General features: G+C 43.4%; 1 protein-coding gene across 5 annotated transcripts in view; it reads right to left on the reverse strand.

The window, feature by feature from the left end:
- LOC142804441 (guanine nucleotide exchange factor DBS-like) overlaps positions 1–19991 on the reverse strand; it is a 314163-nt gene that overhangs the window by 23194 nt on the left and 270978 nt on the right. For all 5 annotated transcript variants that reach the window (XM_075891114.1, XM_075891113.1, XM_075891117.1 and 2 more), the window contains 6 exons: positions 13379–13445; positions 9069–9184; positions 7324–7393; positions 7125–7223; positions 4597–4689; positions 126–251 (listed from right to left, as the gene is read on the reverse strand). In XM_075891114.1, the coding sequence (XP_075747229.1) occupies positions 126–251; positions 4597–4689; positions 7125–7223; positions 7324–7393; positions 9069–9184; positions 13379–13445 (571 nt within the window). The remainder of the gene's footprint in view (positions 1–125; positions 252–4596; positions 4690–7124; positions 7224–7323; positions 7394–9068; positions 9185–13378; positions 13446–19991) is intronic.

Raw genomic sequence — 19991 nt, forward strand, 5'->3', positions numbered from 1 at the left:
TTTTAATGCGTCTATGTCTAATGCACAAACGCCGTCATAAATATGGTTGCGCCAATCACACCATTCAGTGCTACGCCTAACACGTTTTTGAAAAGCAGTGTGTAATTCGCGTTGTGCATACTCACATGGAAGCCAGTTATTGAAACTTGGTGCATACTGTCGTTCACGTGCTTAAGCACATCGAGCATAGTGTTCACAGCCTCTTGCAGTTCGTACTGTTCCCCGGAACCATCAGAATACTTTAGGAGATCCTGAAACCCCAATAAAATTCAGAGTGATTATTCACACGACAACGCCATCACTTACCTCTAGAGCAATAATTAGAGATTAATGAGCGCAATTCCAAACTAAGGCTGATCAACAGTGTGCAAGTACTCTAACCCAGATTACTCCTAATGGAAGTTTCTTCGTACTACAAGCATAATAATTACAATCAATTTTGTTGAAAAAGCGACCTCTTTGTGAATGTGCATTACGTGGTCGGCTCATTAAAAAAAGCTTTTTATTTGAAGGGACCAACAGTTGCCCAGGACACGAAATGAGATGACTGCATTGATGGAAACCTTATCCCTCAGTGTCTCAAACCAACCCTGTTTTACAGCGAAAACTGTTATGAGATCAAGACTCAGGTCACGCGCGGCGCCGTAGTTGTCCGCCGCCGCCGGTGTCCGTAACCGCATCACACGAACTTAGAAAAAAGCTAGTACCAATGACACAGAGGGGCTCGAACCTGGGTCCGCTGGGTGCCAGCCTAGTATTACTTCTACCATTGAGCCACGCCGGTGCTTAGAATTCGTTCGCAAACTTGCCTTAGGCAGGCTTGATGTCGGGAGAACAATCGCGTTAATACGACTTATAAAGCATTTTAAAACAGCGAAATAACAACCAGTCGTCGCACAATGCGCATAGCGTAGCGAGTGGGTCGTCAATTGCTCCAACCCATTATAAAAGCTTGTTCTCGTTCACCTATTAACTGTGGCGCAAGGGCCAACTTCAGGCATAAGTCCTCATCGTCATCAGCCACTCCATGAACAATTAGCACAAAATTCCTTGCAAGTGCTTAGCGGATACTATGCTTGTCAGAAGAATGACGAAAAATGGCATAGCGAATGCCAGCCTACATTCCAATTTTTTTTATTATTAATGTCGTAAGGGGTATAAGTAAGCGTGCTTGCAGCAGTTACCCAAGAAGTGTTTATAAAAGGCTCGGAGTGGCCGCTCTTCTAGCTTTCGCTGTGACTGTGCCGCGCCTTCCACGCAGGCCTGGCGTGTTTTTCCTTGTGAGAAGTGGAGTTATATATTTATTTCTTCATTGAAAATCACAAAAATAGCCTTTGGCACCACCTGGTGGCAGAAACTTCACTTACACGATGTACCCTGTCATGTGACCGTAAATTAGTTTACGCGGTCAACAATTTTCTTATTAGTATTGAAACATTGTTTGCTTCTTTATAGTAAAATATATTACTCTATAAAAAAAAACGCCAGGCCTGCGCGGAAAGCGAAGCCCAGTCACAGCGAAAGCTATAAGAGCGGCCTCCCAGAGCCTTTTCGAAACACTCATTGGGTAACTACTGCAAGCATACTTGCTTGATACCAACCAGGTCATTTTTAATAAATTTATTTGGGTAGTAGGCCGGCATTCACTATGCTATTTTTCCTCACTCTTCTCAGAAGCGTGGTATACGCTGAACAATTGCGAGGATTTTGTGCCAATTGTTCATGCAGTGGTGGACGATGATGAGGAATTATGCCTGAAGTAGGTATGCGCCACAGTTATAGCTGAACAAAAACAAACTTTTGTAATTGGTTGGGGCATTGGACGACCCACTCGTTATGCAATTCGCATTGTGCGACGACTGGTTGTTATTTCGCTGTTTTAAAACGCTTTATAAGTCGTATTAATGCGATTGCTTTCTCGGCATGAAGCCTGCCTAAGGCAAGTTTGACAACAAGTCACAAGCGGCAGCATGCCTCAGTGGTAGATTACTGGGCTGGCTCCCAGTGATTCTGGGTTCGAGCCCAACCGTGTCATTGGTACTAGGTTTTGTTGTTTTTTTTTCTAATTGTGCACGATGTGGTTACGGACAACAGTGGCGGTGGCGGCGGTGGACAACTACGGCACTGCGCGGCGTGACCCGAGTTGTGATCTCATAGCCACTTTCTCTGTGAAATATCAATACAGGCCGTTGTACGCATTAAAGTGGCGCTCCCTTCAAATGACGTAATCATCTTATGCTCGTCAGCACGTCTTAAGAAACTTTTGTGCATGCTCATGAAACTATGCACGTGGTTTCTGGGACGCTAAGGTTTTGGAGTGGCACGGTTCTTTTATTTATAATTTGTCTAAAAATGACACGTACTGCTAGTCGGCACGGCCGCGCATATGCGCAGTGACGTTTTCGGTGACTTGCCTTGGCTCGTATGTCGAGAGAGTAATGACGACGGGACAAGCCATCCATGACACAGGCGCAACAATCTTGGGCGCAGGCGCACGCAACGCGGTACAAATACAGAGAAGCTGTATTGGCCTCGAGGGCATACCATGGCGCCACCTACGTGATGACGTCACTCATTGGATGCTGGGTTGGCCTTGTCTGCTAGAACATCGAATTTCCTGTGCTTTTGCTGTGGACACCGTGCAGGCTTCCCTTTGTTTTGAAGCTCAGTGCGTAAAGAAGTGGTAAGACCTGATAATACGGCCACGCAAACTACGTATCCGTGCCCCCAGAGGCACTCTCGTATCTAATTTTCATCGTAAAATTGCGACTAAGAAGCGGTGCAGCCATGGGGGACAATGCAAGGGGTGTCGCGAAAGCAAAGCTGCCGTATTCCACAACTACGCATCCAATCCATGACGTTAAAACGATCGCAGCGCTGGCATCTCTAGTAGAGGCCCTTCCGGCCAATAGAATCACATCGTTTCATTGTAACGGCTTTGTTATTTTCAAGAATAGCTGTAAAGCTCAGAATAAACATGGTTAAGCATAGTTACAGGAACTCCTGCGAAAGCAGAACAACGGCAGCATGCTCAAGTTACTATTGAAGTGCTACTGGCATCGCTATCAATTCTCAGTGTTACTGGATCAAAAGGCTCATTCATGTTCAGAGCATTCCAGATTAAAGAAATACTGCTTATAAAATAACTACGTGCTTTGGGCTTAACTACTGCTGTTACGAACCCGCCGAAAGGTAAACTTTCTGTCGCACCCGAAAAAACCAGGTAGAAAAAGAAAATCAGTTGTCGGTCCCTTTAACGTACCCTTGCTATGTCATAGCTTGTTTACGCCCTTCTTGCTATGCTGTCCCGTATACTGAGCAATCCCCGAAGTGCATTCGACGGCTATTCATCAAACTGCTCTTTCTTCTTTATGAGATGTCCTTAGGCTGATTAAAAGTTATAACACGCAAATATCTAAGGCAGAAAAGACAGAAAATTACACAGGTTTGCTGAGTGGTAAGCAAACATCACAAATACGTTAGTGACTCCACTGATGACAGTGTTGGCGCATTACGTATCTATTGTTCTATGGGCAGCTAGACCGGATATTGGGCATCTACAGGGAGATGCTGGGACCTGGATAGAAGTCAGGGTCAATACAAGTCTGGAACAATATTTACGAACCATTGCGTATACTCGTAGGTGGTGTATATGCCGTACACCGGCTACATATCACTATGCGTGTCACCTGAGGCTCTGATTGTACTAGAAAACACTCCTGAAAACGCTGATCTATGCGCACTATAGTGTCACGGTCATCGTTGTTGTTTTTTTATCGCTACACTAAGGCCTCTGGCCGTCCTTTATGATTTAAGGTGTGTTCTATACAGTCACTCATTCTACTCACTCATTCGGCTACTGTAAAAGAATACTTCGAAAGAATGATAATTGACACTGATTACGAATACGAGTGTAAAACTGGTACAGTAAAAAAGCTAACTGAGCGATTTAGTAAAGCTTTAAGAAAAAGTGGACAGAGAGGAACAAGAAAAATGTTGAAAGAAAAGAGAAGACAAAAAGAAAAGACGCGACTGCGTTTTTGTTTCTTTCTTCTGCTTTGTATCGTCCTGTCCACGCAGTTTACTCTTTCTAAAGAACGCCTGAGAATATGCAGAGTACAACTTTAACAGACTTGGTTTATATAAAGTTTTTTTAACAGGTTCAAAGCGCTATATCAGAAAAAAAGAAGTTGTGGCTATGAGCTAAGCTATTTTTCAAAGGCATCATCTTTATGTGCAGCAAAAAATATCAATTATTTTGCACAATGTAGTTATCCTACCATTAACATGACAAAAACGAGAATCGATACAAAACCAAATGCAAATTTCATTATTTGGTTGTCGTGATCGCACTGAACAAGTCGTGACTAACTTGCAACCAATTTAAATAACTGTACGAGTAGTATCCACCCGTCAGGCATATCATAAAATATGATTCATGCGCGTCATGTTAACGCTACAGGTTTCAATTCAGTGAGAAACGTGTAGCCCTCGACAAATTCTCGGATAACATTTTATGCTCCCTCAAAACATTGTCTCATAATTTGAAATCACGTCAAAACGAGAACGACGGCAAAAAAGGGGAGCTATACTAACCTTGAGCAGAAGCTGATACTTTGTGATCCTTTGAACAGGCTTGAGCAGATAGGCATCCAATGGCAACTTATGGTTCAGTTTTCTTTGGCATTCCTAGTGGCGAAAAAAAACTTCGAATGCATTAAACCGCCAAATTCATTGGTATTGCTGCAAGTAGAAATCTACTCAATATACCAAGTGCGTAGATGTTTCAAAGTAGTCCATACGGTACGAGGAACGGAAAAACGCGTTCGGTTGAACAGTTTGAATAAGTTATGCCTTGTTTCCAATCGAAAGTCGCACAACGTTTTCTCATTGCTTTATATTGTGGTCAATCACTCCAGAGCATGTCTGCGTACTACAGAATATAACCCCCTTTTACTGCAGAAGTATATAACTTGAGCGCAATGCACTGTCTTGTTCTCTTCTTTTACCGCGTTACTGCCCCTTAACAAGTGTAATACTTCAAGAGCGAACACAACAAACTGTAAATATCACGTGAATTAGCTCCGACAGCACGTTTAAAATGGGTGTTCATTGCATTCTTTTTAATAGAACGACGCTGTAGTGCCCAAGGCTCATTTCAGAGTATACGGTCAGAACAAAAGTTTTAATACAAGCTTCAGCAGGTAACAGTGCCTGAAAAAGAAGAAATATTGAGTACAAGAGGGCATGTTGAAGCGAAACATTGCCTCTAGCATGCGTTAAAGTCACGTGTCTATCGCATGGTGCGGCTTCTTAAAAACTTCACGACATCTCGCCAATTGACTCCACGGCATATTAATATTGTCTCTGTTGCCTCAAGGGAACATAAAGATTGCTTTGTGATTCGTTTACGGTATTAAGTAGGACCCACACGCTCGATTTATTTTTATGTAAAGGCAGTCGTCCAAAAATACAGAGAAAGTAATAGCAAAAGAACATGATTCATGTTTCGTTTTCTAATAAAAAGTTATGAAGATACAAAAATTCTGCGGTGCCAGTGGGCTTAAGAGGGATGAATATCACAGACAGGTGCGCGTCTACTACACCTCATGGCTCTGTAACTTTTAAAGCAAACCTTGCAAAATTATGCAAGTTGCTTAAATGAGAATTTCACTATATGTTTCTGAATTTGGGTAGAAAAAACTGAGTTGTTTTAAAGAAAATAAAAACTGAAATATTTGACAGTTTTCTTATTTATAAGGAAAATTTCTGAACCTTTGGCATGTAAAATGATGAAACCTCTTCTGGTTATTAGATGTGCCTAGGGTATCCTTCGAAACAGAATATTATTTGCAGGCATGAACATTCTTTAGTTAAAGTATAAATGTTTTATGACTAAAAATTGAAGGCGCTTTTCTAAAGATAAACTTTTGTGAAAAATTGCAGTTATAGTGGCAACAACACTATTTTGATTCATAAAAAGTGCATAGTATTCAAAAAGAAATCACAAAATTTTTCAGTTGATAGCTTCAGTGATTACAGAGAAAATGTTCTTTTTCTGACAAAAAGTTGTGTTCAAAGAAAACTCTACCTGAAGGTCGAGTTGCCAGAGTGCAATCACAGGAACAGGTGCGTTTTAGGTCATTTTCAAACGCTTTCTACTGCGCCTAAAAAGTCACTACTTCATAGAAGCACTGGTCAGTATTGCAGGAATTTTTCGCCATGAAATTTCAAAAATCGCATTTTTCCTCGTCTTTGCACTTCATTCCTACTTAAATATATGGCATAAAATAAAATAAGGTGGTTAAGGTGAGTGTCAGACATGTGTTATCAAAAGGTTTAGGACTCATTTTACGAAAGCCAGTTTTAACACTTACAGTTTTATAATGAATTATGATGTCAGTGTAAACTTCCCTTAGTTTCGTTTTTTGTTTTTTGAATGCCTCATTTTAAAATCTGTTTTAAAATGAGTACCATGTGTTTTCTGGTACTCGACTTCGCTACAGTCTGATTGCTCTGTTTTTCTGTGTACGCTATAATCTGCGTTAACACAATTTATCAATGAAATGTTTTCTGCAGCTAAATAAGGTGTTCGACTGAAAAAAAGTTTTGATGAGATTTTTAATGCAAAAAAAATACTCAGGCAAGGTTATGATGTGCGCATGTAAGTGAAGGCAATCGTGTATTATTGGCTTACCGCTTTTGTCACATTCTATAGGTTTTACTTAAAAACACGCAGAGGTTCGAAATTACCTGATCACGTACAATGCCTATAATGAACACAAAATAAAACCTTTATGCCTCATCATAGTCACTTCATTTTATAGGTTGTTGCGAAAAACACTAGCATGAAACAAAGAATGTTTGTTCAATGATATCAAGGAGCGGTACGCTCTCGAAAGCTTCATTCTTATGTTTTGGCATAAATATTTGTATATATACCACAAGTGACAACTTCCTAAGATTTTGAGGGCTAAGAGTAGCTGTTTCATACAGTGTCAATGGTCTCGGTTAACCTTGTTGTGTGCTTTCGTGGATAAGAGGGTTTCCTGCCTTTCGCGATAAGACAGACGCTTATGGGGCAATGAAAAATAATGTCTCGTACGATCAACCATGTTGCTTACCTTGAAGAAGGCGTTATCACTGGCACACTGTAGTCTCAGTGCTTCAGACTTTGGTTTGTTCATGCAATACGCACTGTACAATTTATGGAAAATTTCTTTCTGCAAAGAGCACAAGCGACACACCGGTTCACGTTAGCTGACTGGTGTAAAGATTAAAGCGCTCTCACCACGTCGAAAAAAGAACTCTGGGGAAGCTTACCCTTTGAACGAAACAGGTTCCCACTAACTCAGGAGTGCTTCGGCAGTTTTGAAGGTCCTGTAGGAAGACGCTGAAGGATCAAATAAACGATTAAGAATAAAATTCATGTTGAAAAGCTACGGCGGCATAGAACGTCATTATGCGGCAATTTTGAATGGTCATTAAAAACGTGTCGAATACACTGTTTCATTTTGGCACAAAAACCCCCGAAGATTCCGCATAGAAGCAGTCAACACCGCAATACTGTTGAAACTAAATTCAAATCTACATTGCAGAAGGATGTCTTGAAGGGCCTGTTGGTACATTATAGCGAGGTAAAATAGCGCAAGAACGGGACGAAGAAAGAATAATCACACAACACAAGTGTGGACGAACGACTTTGTGTAAGCCGGGAAATAAATAGCTTAAAGTGAAAACAAGATTAAAACCATCACGTGCGCATTGCACAGCTTAATGTGAAGTAGGTGTATGCAAATCTTGACACGAACTCTGCTTTCAAGTGATTTTGCGTATTATTGCGATAGCAATTGTATGGACACTCTCGTCTGTATTTTGCCGCCAGCGCCGACGTCCGCGTCGTCGTCATATATATATATATATATATATATATATATATATATATATATATATATATATATATATATATATATATATATATATATATATATATATATATATAGAGAGAGAGAGAGAGAGAGAGAGAGAGAGAGAGAGAGAGAGAAAGAGAAATAATCTAGAAAAAGACTCCGGTGCGCAGAATAGAACGTGTGACCTCTGAATTGCGAGGGTGAGGCGTTAGCCCCTGAGCCACAAAAAAGCACTTTCTTTAACGTTCAAACGGCAAGCTATTGATATATACCTTTTTCTGCTGGTGACGAGCATCTCGGGGGGAAATATCGCGTTTTCAGCATTAGCAGCAAAATGGCGCTATGAGCGCACGTCACCACACCGTTCCGATGCGGCGGCACGCGCTCTCATCTCGCACACGTACTTTACCGCACGGAGATGGAGCAGGGTGGACCTCACGCGCGCGCTTATCTCGCGGCGAGGACAATCGTACGTCTTGGCTGGCCTTGGGCTTTCACCAAAAATATTCTGTTATTACCGAGCACACAAATGTCACTGCAATCGTCGCACAGCCTCCTTTTGCGAAAAGGGAGCGCGATTCAGGCACAGCGAAGTAACAGCTGAGACGCTTATTCGCGTTCATCTGTACCTGCGAGTTCGTTTAGTGCGTCATTTGTGCATGAAAAATACGGGGAACGTTTCAATCTGCTTGCCATTCTGCGTGTGACCTTCCAATTTGTTGGTATCGCGTTCATTGCTTCACCTTTGCAGCAAATCTGGGACTTTTTTCATCATATTGAGTAAGCTCGCTATCATACAATTGCTAAAGTAAACTGACACTCGAAGGGTGGCTGTCAAAGCAAGTGATAAATGATCTCTTATAGTTTTGCTCGGGCATGTCATGGCCTGTATGCGTACTTTAGGCAATCGTTAGCATTTGCGTCAAATGAAGTGAGATTTATGGTGATCTTACGCTACTTTTATTGAGACACTCAAGGTTCCGCTTTATGATTAGATAGAGCAATTTTTTCGTAAAATGTTGCTTGTGATGCAGTGTTATGTAGTGCGGACAGCTCATCCTGACGGTCCGTTGTTCGTGAATTTTGATGGAGTGTTAGTTGAAAGTCCTTCTTTGCCATCCCGTAAAGAATGCACTGCAAGTGCAGCTCGACACTTACTCGTTGTGGAACTGGTAGAGGGCCTCCATGTTCCCAAACAGAATATCGGCTTTCCCGTACAGGGAGTGAGGCACGAGGTGTTTCATTTCGGGGTTCGTCATTTCCTTCTTGTACCCCTGAAAGAAAAGAGAGGTGATCTACAGTCGGATCCAAGTCAAGGAGACAGGCGAGATGACCAAAGCCCAGATGACCAAAAGGGCGATTGGGTCCCTGAAAGGTTTCACGATGTTTTATGCATAAGACGACTGGAAGGTAAGAGCCACCTTCTTTTTCTCATTTTTCTAGATTATTCTAAAGCTTTGATACCCCCTCCCTCCATGCCAATTCTCTCGAAATCTTTTTACACCTTACGACGTCTAGCACAGCCTTCACGATTGGTGCGCCCCTTAAAAGGTGACGATGATGCGTGATGATGTCCTAATGTGCCATTTCACGCTGATGTCACAAATTCTAGTGATCTGAAGTCATAGTGACATGACAGGGTGGCATCATTGACTGAGTCGTGTTACATGAGGTCATGTCACGTGACTTTGGACCAACATCTATTACTCTGTTGTAGTTTTCTGCATCACTCGTGTTCACGCCGGCGCCACCGACATGATCTCCAGATGTTTCGACAGGTCTCGCATAATTTCAGCAGGTCTCGCGAAGTATCGTCACCTTTCGCCAAATCTAGAAAACTTCTTTGCTTATGCCACGCATAAAGCTTTCGCCCTGATGAAATAAATAGCACCACTCATAAGCTGGTTGGCGAAGCTATAGGCGATCCGGCTCGAAGCCGGTCTGTTGTGCGCCTCCATTGGTGCTGGCTGGTATTCATCCCCCTTTAAGGATGAAATGCGGCTACCTTTTATAGTTGTACGCTACTATGGACTACAACAAGTGGTAAACTAGCAGCGTAACTAATATGCACATATATACGGGTGTGTGTTTTTTTAAGCAGTACAAAATTTTTTAATAAAAAAGGAACTGAAATTTATGCACTTGCCGTCTTCGCAGACAGGCTGAGGCAGAAATATTTTGCCACTATAGATCATTCAGAAATTATTACCTTACAAAATTGTTTTTATTAACTTCTTTACTATCGATTTTGGAGCAGTTGTTTACAAGGGGACGTTGCTTTACATGGCAAATCATGGCCAGCTCAGTCTAAAAAAAATTCGAAAATGTAGCACGTAGTTTCGAAGATCCATCGTCGAATTTCCGGACCGCGATGCGGGAAAAACCAAGATTTATTGCACCGGGTGTGCCGGAAGGAAGGTGTCTACGGGGACAAAGGTCGTGCTTAGCGCCGACTCTGACCTAAGATGGATACTACATCGAGAAGTTGGTGTCGATATGTGAAGTATGCGAAGGGCTCAGCAAGTAACACAGGCGTTAATACAGCCCAGTGCCTATTGTGCGGTCGGTTCAGAGGCCGCCTTGGCCTTTGTTTGTAAATAAGTTTCGGTGCGTAAATAAACAGAAGTTTGCCAGGAAGTGAGCAACCGGGCCTGTCCGGTCCTTCAACGTGTCGTCGTAGCCATCTTAATTATTGGGATTTAATCTATCATCCCAATCTTAACTATGACTACATGCCACGCTCATGATGCCCTCACGGCCATTTAGCTAGCTTCACATATACCAAATTTGGTATACCGTGACGTGAACAGACGACGAAGGTAAATGACCCGTCCAAAACATGATAATTGTGACATGCGTGCCATGCAAAACATGACTACATGCTAGGCTTATAGCGCGCTCGTGGCCGTTTCGCTAGCTTCACATATACCAAATTTGGTACCACGTGACGTGAATAAACGACGATGGTAGATAACACGTCAAAACATGATAATTATCATATTAAAGTCATTTATGGCATATTTTCGTTCCCCCGAGTTTAAAGTGACATATCAGCCTTCCTCATTCCTGCTTCGCATATCATCGATTCCCACTGTACGTGGGATCCGCTTTTTTTTTCTTTTAAGTTTCTTGAAACAACAGCGCCTGAAGTGTCCCCGGCGCGTTTCCTCTAGTCTCCCTAGTCTCCTCCAGCACCGTGGCGTTCGGCGCATTATTTGACCAACTTTGCAATTTTCAAGCTGAAAAAGTCAGAGAGCTTTATTCTCTACCGCGTTCAATGAAAAACCATGCTAATGAAAAAAGAAATACAATAGTAATCCCTATCTTGATGCAATGTCGCGATTACATTAAACGTTACATTTATCCAATCGCAGGCCTGCGCCTTCTGTCGTCATTTCCGCTCGAAATACTTCTGGCGAGCGCCACTACGAGTTATGCAGTCAGCAACTATGTGTTAAAGTGTTAGAGCGCTCCTCTAACTATAGACTTCGCGAACACTTCATGCCAAACTCGCGGTATGATGGTCGCGAAGCGCGGCATCTGCGAGTACGTTACAGATGCTCACGAATGCCATATTTCTATTTCATTAGGATTACTAAGTATTTTGACGATAACTGAACAGAAAATGGTGTCATTTTATTATTTTTAAATCGCCGCTAAAGTGCTTTCATATGGTTCTACAGACCTATCCACATTCTCTAGGCCCGCGCGAGCAGCAAACCGCGCAATTGATTGATTGATTTGTGGGGTTTAACGTCCCAAAACCACCATTTGATTATGAGAGACGCCGTAGTGGAGGGCTCCGGAAATTTTGACCACCTGGGGTTCTTTAACGTGCACCCAAATCTGAGTACACGGGCCTACAACATTTCCGCCTCCATCGGAAATGCAGCCGCCGCAGCCGGGAATCGAACCCGCGACCTGCGAGTCAGCAGCCGAGTACCTTAGCCACTAGACCACCGCGGCGGGGCAGCAAACCGCGCAAGACTCTACGCTTTGAAAGGTGCAGCCCTATAGGTTCGAAATGCAGCGCTGCCAATAAATTATATTTGGTTTTATAATTGATTTATTCGTGGTGATTAGTACAGATGCTTACGCGTTTCAAAAGCAATGTTTACAATACTATACTGTACTGGGCCATGGCACAACTTTAAGCTAGTAAAAAAAAAGCTGAAATTGTTTTGTTTTTTTCATACAGGGATGTCCGCGTTTCTAGAATAATGCAAGCGTACGTAGGATGCGTAGAGAAAAGTTTAACAGGTTAGAGTACGTGGTATTTTACTATGGGAGAGCAGAAAGGCGCCCCAGTACCTTCACAGTCGTTGCGACCATCACAAGAGTAATATTCAGGAAAACAAGTTATTTGCACTTTGTGCAGAGCATAATTATGCGTAGCAAATATATGTGTGCAAGGATACAGCTGTCACATGTTTATAAATATACATCGCGAACTGACATTTTCGCATATAGCAATCAGCAGACGTCTGTTTAGAAAAAAGTGTTTAACAATTTACTCAACTATGGGAGAGCAGTGAACCGTCCCGTGGGCCTCACATTTCATGAAGCCATGTCGACAAAAATTACGCAAAGGTCCAGAATCTGGGAGCCGTGGACTGTGCTGTTTAGAAAAAGTAACGAGTTAGAGGACTTTGCACTCCACTATAGGAGAATGTAGCCGTATGGCCGTTTTGATGAAACAACAACAATTGTTTTGATGAAACAACAACATTGTCATAAGGTTTCTTTTTAAATTTTTTTTAAATCTACGCCTATATATGCGGGTTACGACACTCCCGTGGGGGACAATAGATGAGCAATTTTCTAGAGGTGCACAGGAACTTTTTTTTTAACCTCGTGTCTTTCTCAACAATTCACTCTACCCGTTCAGTTATTTGCCAGCGTAGCACTGAAACGTTGCGGTGAACTTCAATGCTTCGCTCAATGCGAAATCACCGGTAATGCCTTCTGTATTGGCTAAATTCGCAATAGCTACAGAAAGCTCGCGTTTTAAAAGAACCCCTAACTATAGTCACATAACAAAGTTTAGTTAGACGCTGGGAATATAGTTGTGTGCCTGATGAATAACATTACGTCGTAGGTTTTTCTATGGGTTCATTACGAGCTGAGAAAACGCACACTTTGAAGCGACGCGAAACCATGATGCAACGAGGTGAGCACCGTTGCCACCCACCCCACGTAGGCTACGCCAGCCAAATCTCTGCAAAAGCGAAATTCCTGCAAAATTCTCCGTGAACGTGCTTCGATCCTCCAATTCAGACTAGAAAATACAGAAAACATGGTAAATAAATATACGAGTTCTCACTTGATTGGCACCAATAATTTTTCCTTCACTTGAAGGCAACGTTTACGTTTCGTTTCATACGTTACTAATTTATTTTCTCACACTAAATGGTTTTGTTTACCTTAAAAAAAAACCTTCTACAAAGACTATGAAAAATATACCGTACCTGTATAATGCTGTACAGCTCATGAACGTATGTCTTCTCGGTCTCAATGAGCTCGGTCATGACATGCCTAAAGAACAGAAAGCAGAAATGAAATATTGTTTAGTGTGCGGTCTTTTTCATTGAACCATGGAAACAACACATACGATTGCTATGCGAACTGTTCAAATACGCCCCGTCCACAACCGACGCTGCAGAGGTGCTTTTATTTCGTAGCTAAAATATGACGTACAAATACATTGCTCCTTTCGTAGCCTTTTTTAAACATTCATCTACATGTATGCACTTCGTTCATATCTAAAAATGAAGGCGCCATTAAAATGCCCCTCACAACAAGACGATTGTCCTTGCATCTAAGGCTTCTTGTGGCATTTGCAAAAAGTAACTCGGCAGTGCCTATGTGTGTAGCCTCACTAATCGCATAAACCAGAGAGCTTGGTTTTGTCCTAACTCTAGCACTAACACTTGCGCTCGGAATTAAACCAGCTGTACCCAATACCTTTTTTTTCAAATTTCAAGGTTGTCGGACCCTATGTGCACTCGTCAATGTCACAAATAGAAACAACAGCATTGTTTTGCAGTGCCTAAACTTGACAGCTGTCTTGGACCGTTTATTCTTTTCAAGCGCATACCTAGTGAATACGTTATTGAAGTCACATTTAACTGAAGAAGTGTAGAGAGATCCTGCCAAGGCGACCAAAGCACAGCAGCCGATTGTCTACTAGACTATAGAAATAGCATCTTTCATCCACTTGGCAATGTTCTGCGAGGGGCCGTCCTGCTCATGACGTCAGCCTGGAGAGCACGTCCATCCATGCAGGCTTGTGTGCATCCCCCTTGAAGGAGGAAATTCCGCGGATTTTTGGGGGCGAATCTTTCTATGCCGTGGGTCGTGCGTGCGCCATGAATGCTGTAGTCGTAGTAGTAGGTATACCCACCTCCACGGCCGGACTAGAGAAGCGGCGCGCGTGCACCCCTTTGAATTGATGAGGAATCCCGCGCACGTTAATCATAAATAAAAGGATAGTTGTTTCTTATGAAATAACTTAGAGACGAGTATTGGTGTCTTAATCTTCCATGAAATTTGCCTTGAATTCGATGCCTACTAAAAAAAACTTGTATCAGAAAGACGCACTTTGAGCACTATCTGACCAGAAAAAGTTGCCACGTCAAACTCGCTGGGCGTAACCTTCTTGGATTTAGCAAGGTTTAGCGAGGAGTGGGTCGTAGTGTCATGATTATAGTAAACTAGTATGTACACACTCTCATTCTTTACAAACAAAGCCCCTTGATGATATCCAGTTTCACCCACCGATGTGTCAAACTAGCATCGGTGGGCAAGAAGAGGTTCAGACTACAGCCCGCTGATATTCTACTCTTTCTTTCCGTTATTTGTTCTTCTGAGCTACTTAAAAATAACAAAAGATTCGCTTGAACTTTACGCACGTTCCTTTTTATCTCAAAAACCTAAGAGAGATCTTCCTTTCATTTAGGAGGAACTTTGAAAACGTGCCTCCAGTTTAAACGTTAGGAGCCGGTATATGAGGTGACCGGAAGTTTTCTGGAGAACAACGCTTGTGACCTTGAAACTGTCTATAGACGAATTCCACCGGACTTGCGTCACGAAACTGCGGTGGCACTGTATTGGTAGGCAAAAGACGCTATGCCTACTGCAGTTTCTGCTGGGTTTTCAATGGTGCATGGTGTGTTCTCAGTCAAGCAACGAGAAAAAAAATGGCAGCATATCCACGGAGTGAATGATGGAGAGTGGGGCGAAGCATCCGTCCGTCCATTCGTTCTTGCTTCCATCCGTTCTTGCGTCCGTCTGTGTGACCGTCCGTGCGTCCATACACCCGTCCGTGCGTCGTCTGTTTGTGCGTCGGCACGTCCATCTGTGCGTCCATCCCTGCGTTCTTCCATGCATCCGCCCCTGCGTCCGTCCATGCGTCCATCCGTCCCTGCAGCCATCCGTGCGTCCGTCCATGCATCTGTCTGTGTGTCCGTTCGTCCATCTATTCAACACTCCAAGTACCACCATCTCGCATCTTTTCATCATATACTCCCCATATAAAAGCAGCGCCATCCAGCGGACATTTCAAGGACTAAATGAGGGGTGGCACACGCAGACTTTCTTAAGGCTTGCGCTTCGTGTCTACGTCCCACCTTTAACCACCTTGAGTTCACGGTATATACTAGTTCACTGCATTCATGGCACTGCGGCCCAATACTCGCTAAACCTTTCTAAAACCAAGGAGGTTATGCCCAGCGAGTATAACGTAGCAACCCTTTCTTGTAAGATAGTGCTCAATGTACATGTCAATGGCTTCTAATGGGAAATAGAGACAGGAGAATTCGGCTTTTACTTAACGCGCACGCTGCGAATTTTTTATTGTTCAAAACGCACAGGAGAAGTCTCCCACCGGCACCACCTTGCAGGTCAAAACGTAAGACTGGTTACACACTACGACTACGACTACTACGAGGGACGAACGGGTGCCGCTTTGAGGAGCTTCGCCCCTAAAAAATGGTATGCCGACGAGCTGCGTCGCGGTCGGATGCGAGTCGCGTCAGACTCAGATTTGTTTGTTGGCGCACATCGTAACCCTCAGCGCTTATGGCGGAAGTTGCGTGTGGACGGACAGATGGAAAGACAGACAGATGCACGGACGGACGCATGCATGTATGGACTAATGAACGGACTGGCGCACGAATGGACGGACGCACAAGCGAACGCGTGCACGGACGGACGTATGGACGCAAGAACGGTCGCACAGATGGACGTACGGACGGACGGACGCTCGCCCCGCTCATCATCGTGCACACCGCGGATATGCTGTTATTTTTTCTTATCTCTTCTCTCCTCTGTCTTCGCTCATGTGCGGCAAGTGCTCCGTCTATTTTATCTTTATCTTGATAGCATTTATTTTATCCCCTTCCCTCACCCCTACAAAACACTGCACCCTGTCGCCCACAAACCTCCTTTATCCCTCATTGACTGATTGACTGATTGATTGATTGATTTATTGATCGCCCTTTTTATCCTGGCGCGAAACGAGCGGTGCTTTGCTATAGAAAAAAGGGTTTGTTCATAATTTCAAAGTGTTGAGCAATGGATAGTTTTGAAATCATTTTTACATTATTGTAGATTGTCACCCATTAGGCGGACAGAAATTCAGTGCCTTTAAAGGGGCGAAGCTCCTTTTACCGGGGGTCGTGCGTCCGTGATTTATGTAGTAGTAGTAGTAGTAGTAGTAGTAGTAGTAGTAGTAGTAGCAGCAGTAGTAGTAATAATAAGAATAATAGTAATAAAAGGTAGCCACCTCTCGTTTAGTGTTTGGAATGTCTGCTGGAAAGTTCTATGCGATAAATATAAGAGGAAGAGATGCGACATGGCGGTGCTTGGAGTGTTCACTAAATGAACGGACGCATGGATGTACGGATGGCTAGATAGACAGACAGACGCAGGAACGGATGGATAGACGCACATACGGATGCGCGGATGAACGGACAGATGGACACATGGAGGGATGGACGCTCGGACGGACGGATGCATGAACAGACAGATAGACAAACGCACGAACTTATGGACAGATTGACGCACAGACGGATGCATGGAGGGACGGACGGAGAGCCAGATGGACAGACGCACGGATGGACGAATGGACGAACGGACGCACAGACGGACGGGCGGATGGACGGACGCATGGACGGTTGCACGAACGCATGGGCGGACGCGCGGACGGACGGAAGCAGGAACGAACGGACGAACGAACACTTCGCCCCACTCGTCATCATTCACTCTATGAATATGCTGCGATTTTTTAAAGTTGTATTTGACTATAGTGCTCTCTATCTCTTGTCTGTTTGTCTTTGTGTCCATTTCTTCGAGTTCAGCAAAGACACGTGCTCCCGCGGTCCGCAAAATTTTGATCACAAATCGGCTTACCTTAATCATAAAGTTTCTGCACATGTTGGGCAAGAGTGTGAAACGGTTGTTTAAAAAATTGGCAGGGACAAACGGCAAACTGTCTGCTCCTGTAGGCCTGTTTCTGATTTCCTTCATTCTGGTCAGCTCCAATGTATCTCTGCTTTTCTATCTATTCCTTTGTTAAAAGTTGTGCTTAAAACTCAGGAGAAAAGATAAATACAAGTCTAAAGCTTTGATTGACAGTACGTGTGTATAGTGTTACTAGAAGTGTGACAGATGGCCCCTGAAAATTTTCAGGGCACTTAAAACGTGCAAATAAAGAAGTCTTTTAGAGAAACGTGTGTTACGCACACACACACACACACACACACACACACACACACACACACACACACACACACACACACACACAAAGAAATGATGCATGTTCTGCTGCACTAACTCGTCACAGAACAAGATTCTTTAAAGAACACTTGAACAACAACCGAAGAGAGTACAGAAAACCAGTGCGCTATTCACTGCTGGAGTTTCCCGTTTTTCTGGCCCAATTCGGGAATCCAGCAGTCTGTTCACGTTATGTCATGAGAAAATGTGCGTCTTTGGCTGCGCAAGTGGATATAACAGCTTGTAGCTGAACGAGCTGAATCTTGATAGGTTCTACGCTTAGTGCTCGCATTTGCGCATGTATTATGAAGATGTAAGTTGCGAGGAGGAGATAACACCTGCATATAGAAACAGGGGTGAAGGTGACAATGAGGTTCTTCCATATTTGAATTCAGAATGGTGTAGAGGCTTTTTAACTTGGATCGAAACAAAAACATGACCACTTGTAGAAGAAACAGAAAATGGGCAAACCTTGAGGCACCTTTACAAACAAATACTCTGGCGACGTGCTCAAGAGCTAAACTTACTTGCAGTGCACTGACGCCCCATTTGTCAATCCTGACTTAGTGGCATTAGAGTTATGTGGAAATGAATGACGAGGCATAAAAAGAACTTTGTGAAAATCGTTGTCGTGAAACTTCATTTAATTATGGCATCTTGGGCATATACACCCGCGATACAGCGGATACGTCCTATTACTATTACGATGCTCTTAGTAATAAAATTAAGTAGTAGCGGCAGCACCCCCCCCCCCACCTACTTATCGGGTATTTTTATGTGCATGCAAACCTGGGAGTGTCAGCCAGCGTCGCTCACGTAGCCATGATGGTGAGAGTGGACCACATTTTTGCCTTTTTGATGGATGGCGTCATACGTGTAATATACGCATTAGTACGGTGGTGATAGTTTAATACCGGTGTCACACGGGCACTTTTAGTCGCGATTAGGGTGGTCCGGATCGGTTTTCTTGATCGCTATCAACTTTATGACCGCTGCTACACGGCCAAGGCTAATCCAGTTAGAGCATAGGTCAAATGAAATTCACCAGGTGGCGCTGCGTGCCGTAAAACATGCCATTGATAAAACTTGGGGTACGGTATTTCTATAGAAGCCTTTATCACTAATGTTATTCGTGCAAAAACCGTTGGAACGTGGAACGTCAAAAACTTCGAAAGAAACTGCAAGAGTAATTTAATAATTCCATCATTCGATAGAGTTTCACTTGCCTGTACCGCTTAGTGATATTCATAATCTTAGATTTCATATATGATGGCCCCCGCTCGTAGCTGTTCCGTCGCAGCGAAGCGTCAATCTTGCTGTACGCGCCAGAGTTTCACTTCTGGCGCCTCAAGTCTTCTAGTCGCTCCTGCCAGTGGTTAATTACTGTGAGGGTCTCTTCTTTCGATCCCGAAGCACGCGTACGTTGCGAGGAAGTCGGAAGACTGGGGACACTCGTAATCAGTTTGCGTCATCTTCATAATCATCATCATCATCATCATCAGCCTGACTACGTCCACTGCAGGACAAAGGCCTCTCCCATGTTCCGCCAGTCAACTCGGTCATGTGCTTGCTGCTGCCAATTTATACCCGCAAACTTCTTAATCTCATCTACCCACCTAACCTTCTGTCTCCCTCTAACCCGCTTGCCTTCTCTAGGAATCCAGTTAGTTACCCTTAATGACTAGCGGTTATACTGTCTACGTGCTGCATGCCCGGCCCATGTCAATTTCCTATTCGTGATTTTAACTATGATATCCTTAACCCCGGTTTGTTCTCTGATCAACTATGCTCTCTTCTTGTCTTTCATGGTTACATCTACCATTTTTCCTTTCCATTGCTCGCTGCATGGTCCTCAATTTAGGCTGAACCCTCTTTGTAAGTCTCCAGGTTTCTGCTCCGTAGCTAAGTACCGGCAAGATGTAGCTGTTATATACCTTTCTTTTGAGGAGAGTGGCAATCTACCTGTCATGATTTGAGAGTGATTGCCAAATGTGCTTCACCCCATTCTTATTCTTCAAGTTACTTCAGTCTCGTGGTTTGGCTCCGCCGTTATTACCTGTCCTAAGTGGACAGTCTTTTACAACTTCAAGTGCACAATGACCTATCTCGAAGCGCTGTTCTCTTCCGAGGTTGCTGTACATCACTTGTTTTCTGCAGATTAATTTTAAGACCTACTTTTCTGCTCTCCTTGTCCAACTCCGTAATCATGAGTTGCAATTCGTCCCCTGAGTTACTCAGCAATGCAATGTCATCGGCGAAGCGCAAGTTACTAAGGTACTCTTCATTAACTCTTATGCCTCACTG

The sequence above is a fragment of the Rhipicephalus microplus genome, chromosome 1, assembly GCF_043290135.1.
Source record: "Rhipicephalus microplus isolate Deutch F79 chromosome 1, USDA_Rmic, whole genome shotgun sequence".
NCBI lineage: Eukaryota > Metazoa > Arthropoda > Arachnida > Ixodida > Ixodidae > Rhipicephalus > Rhipicephalus microplus.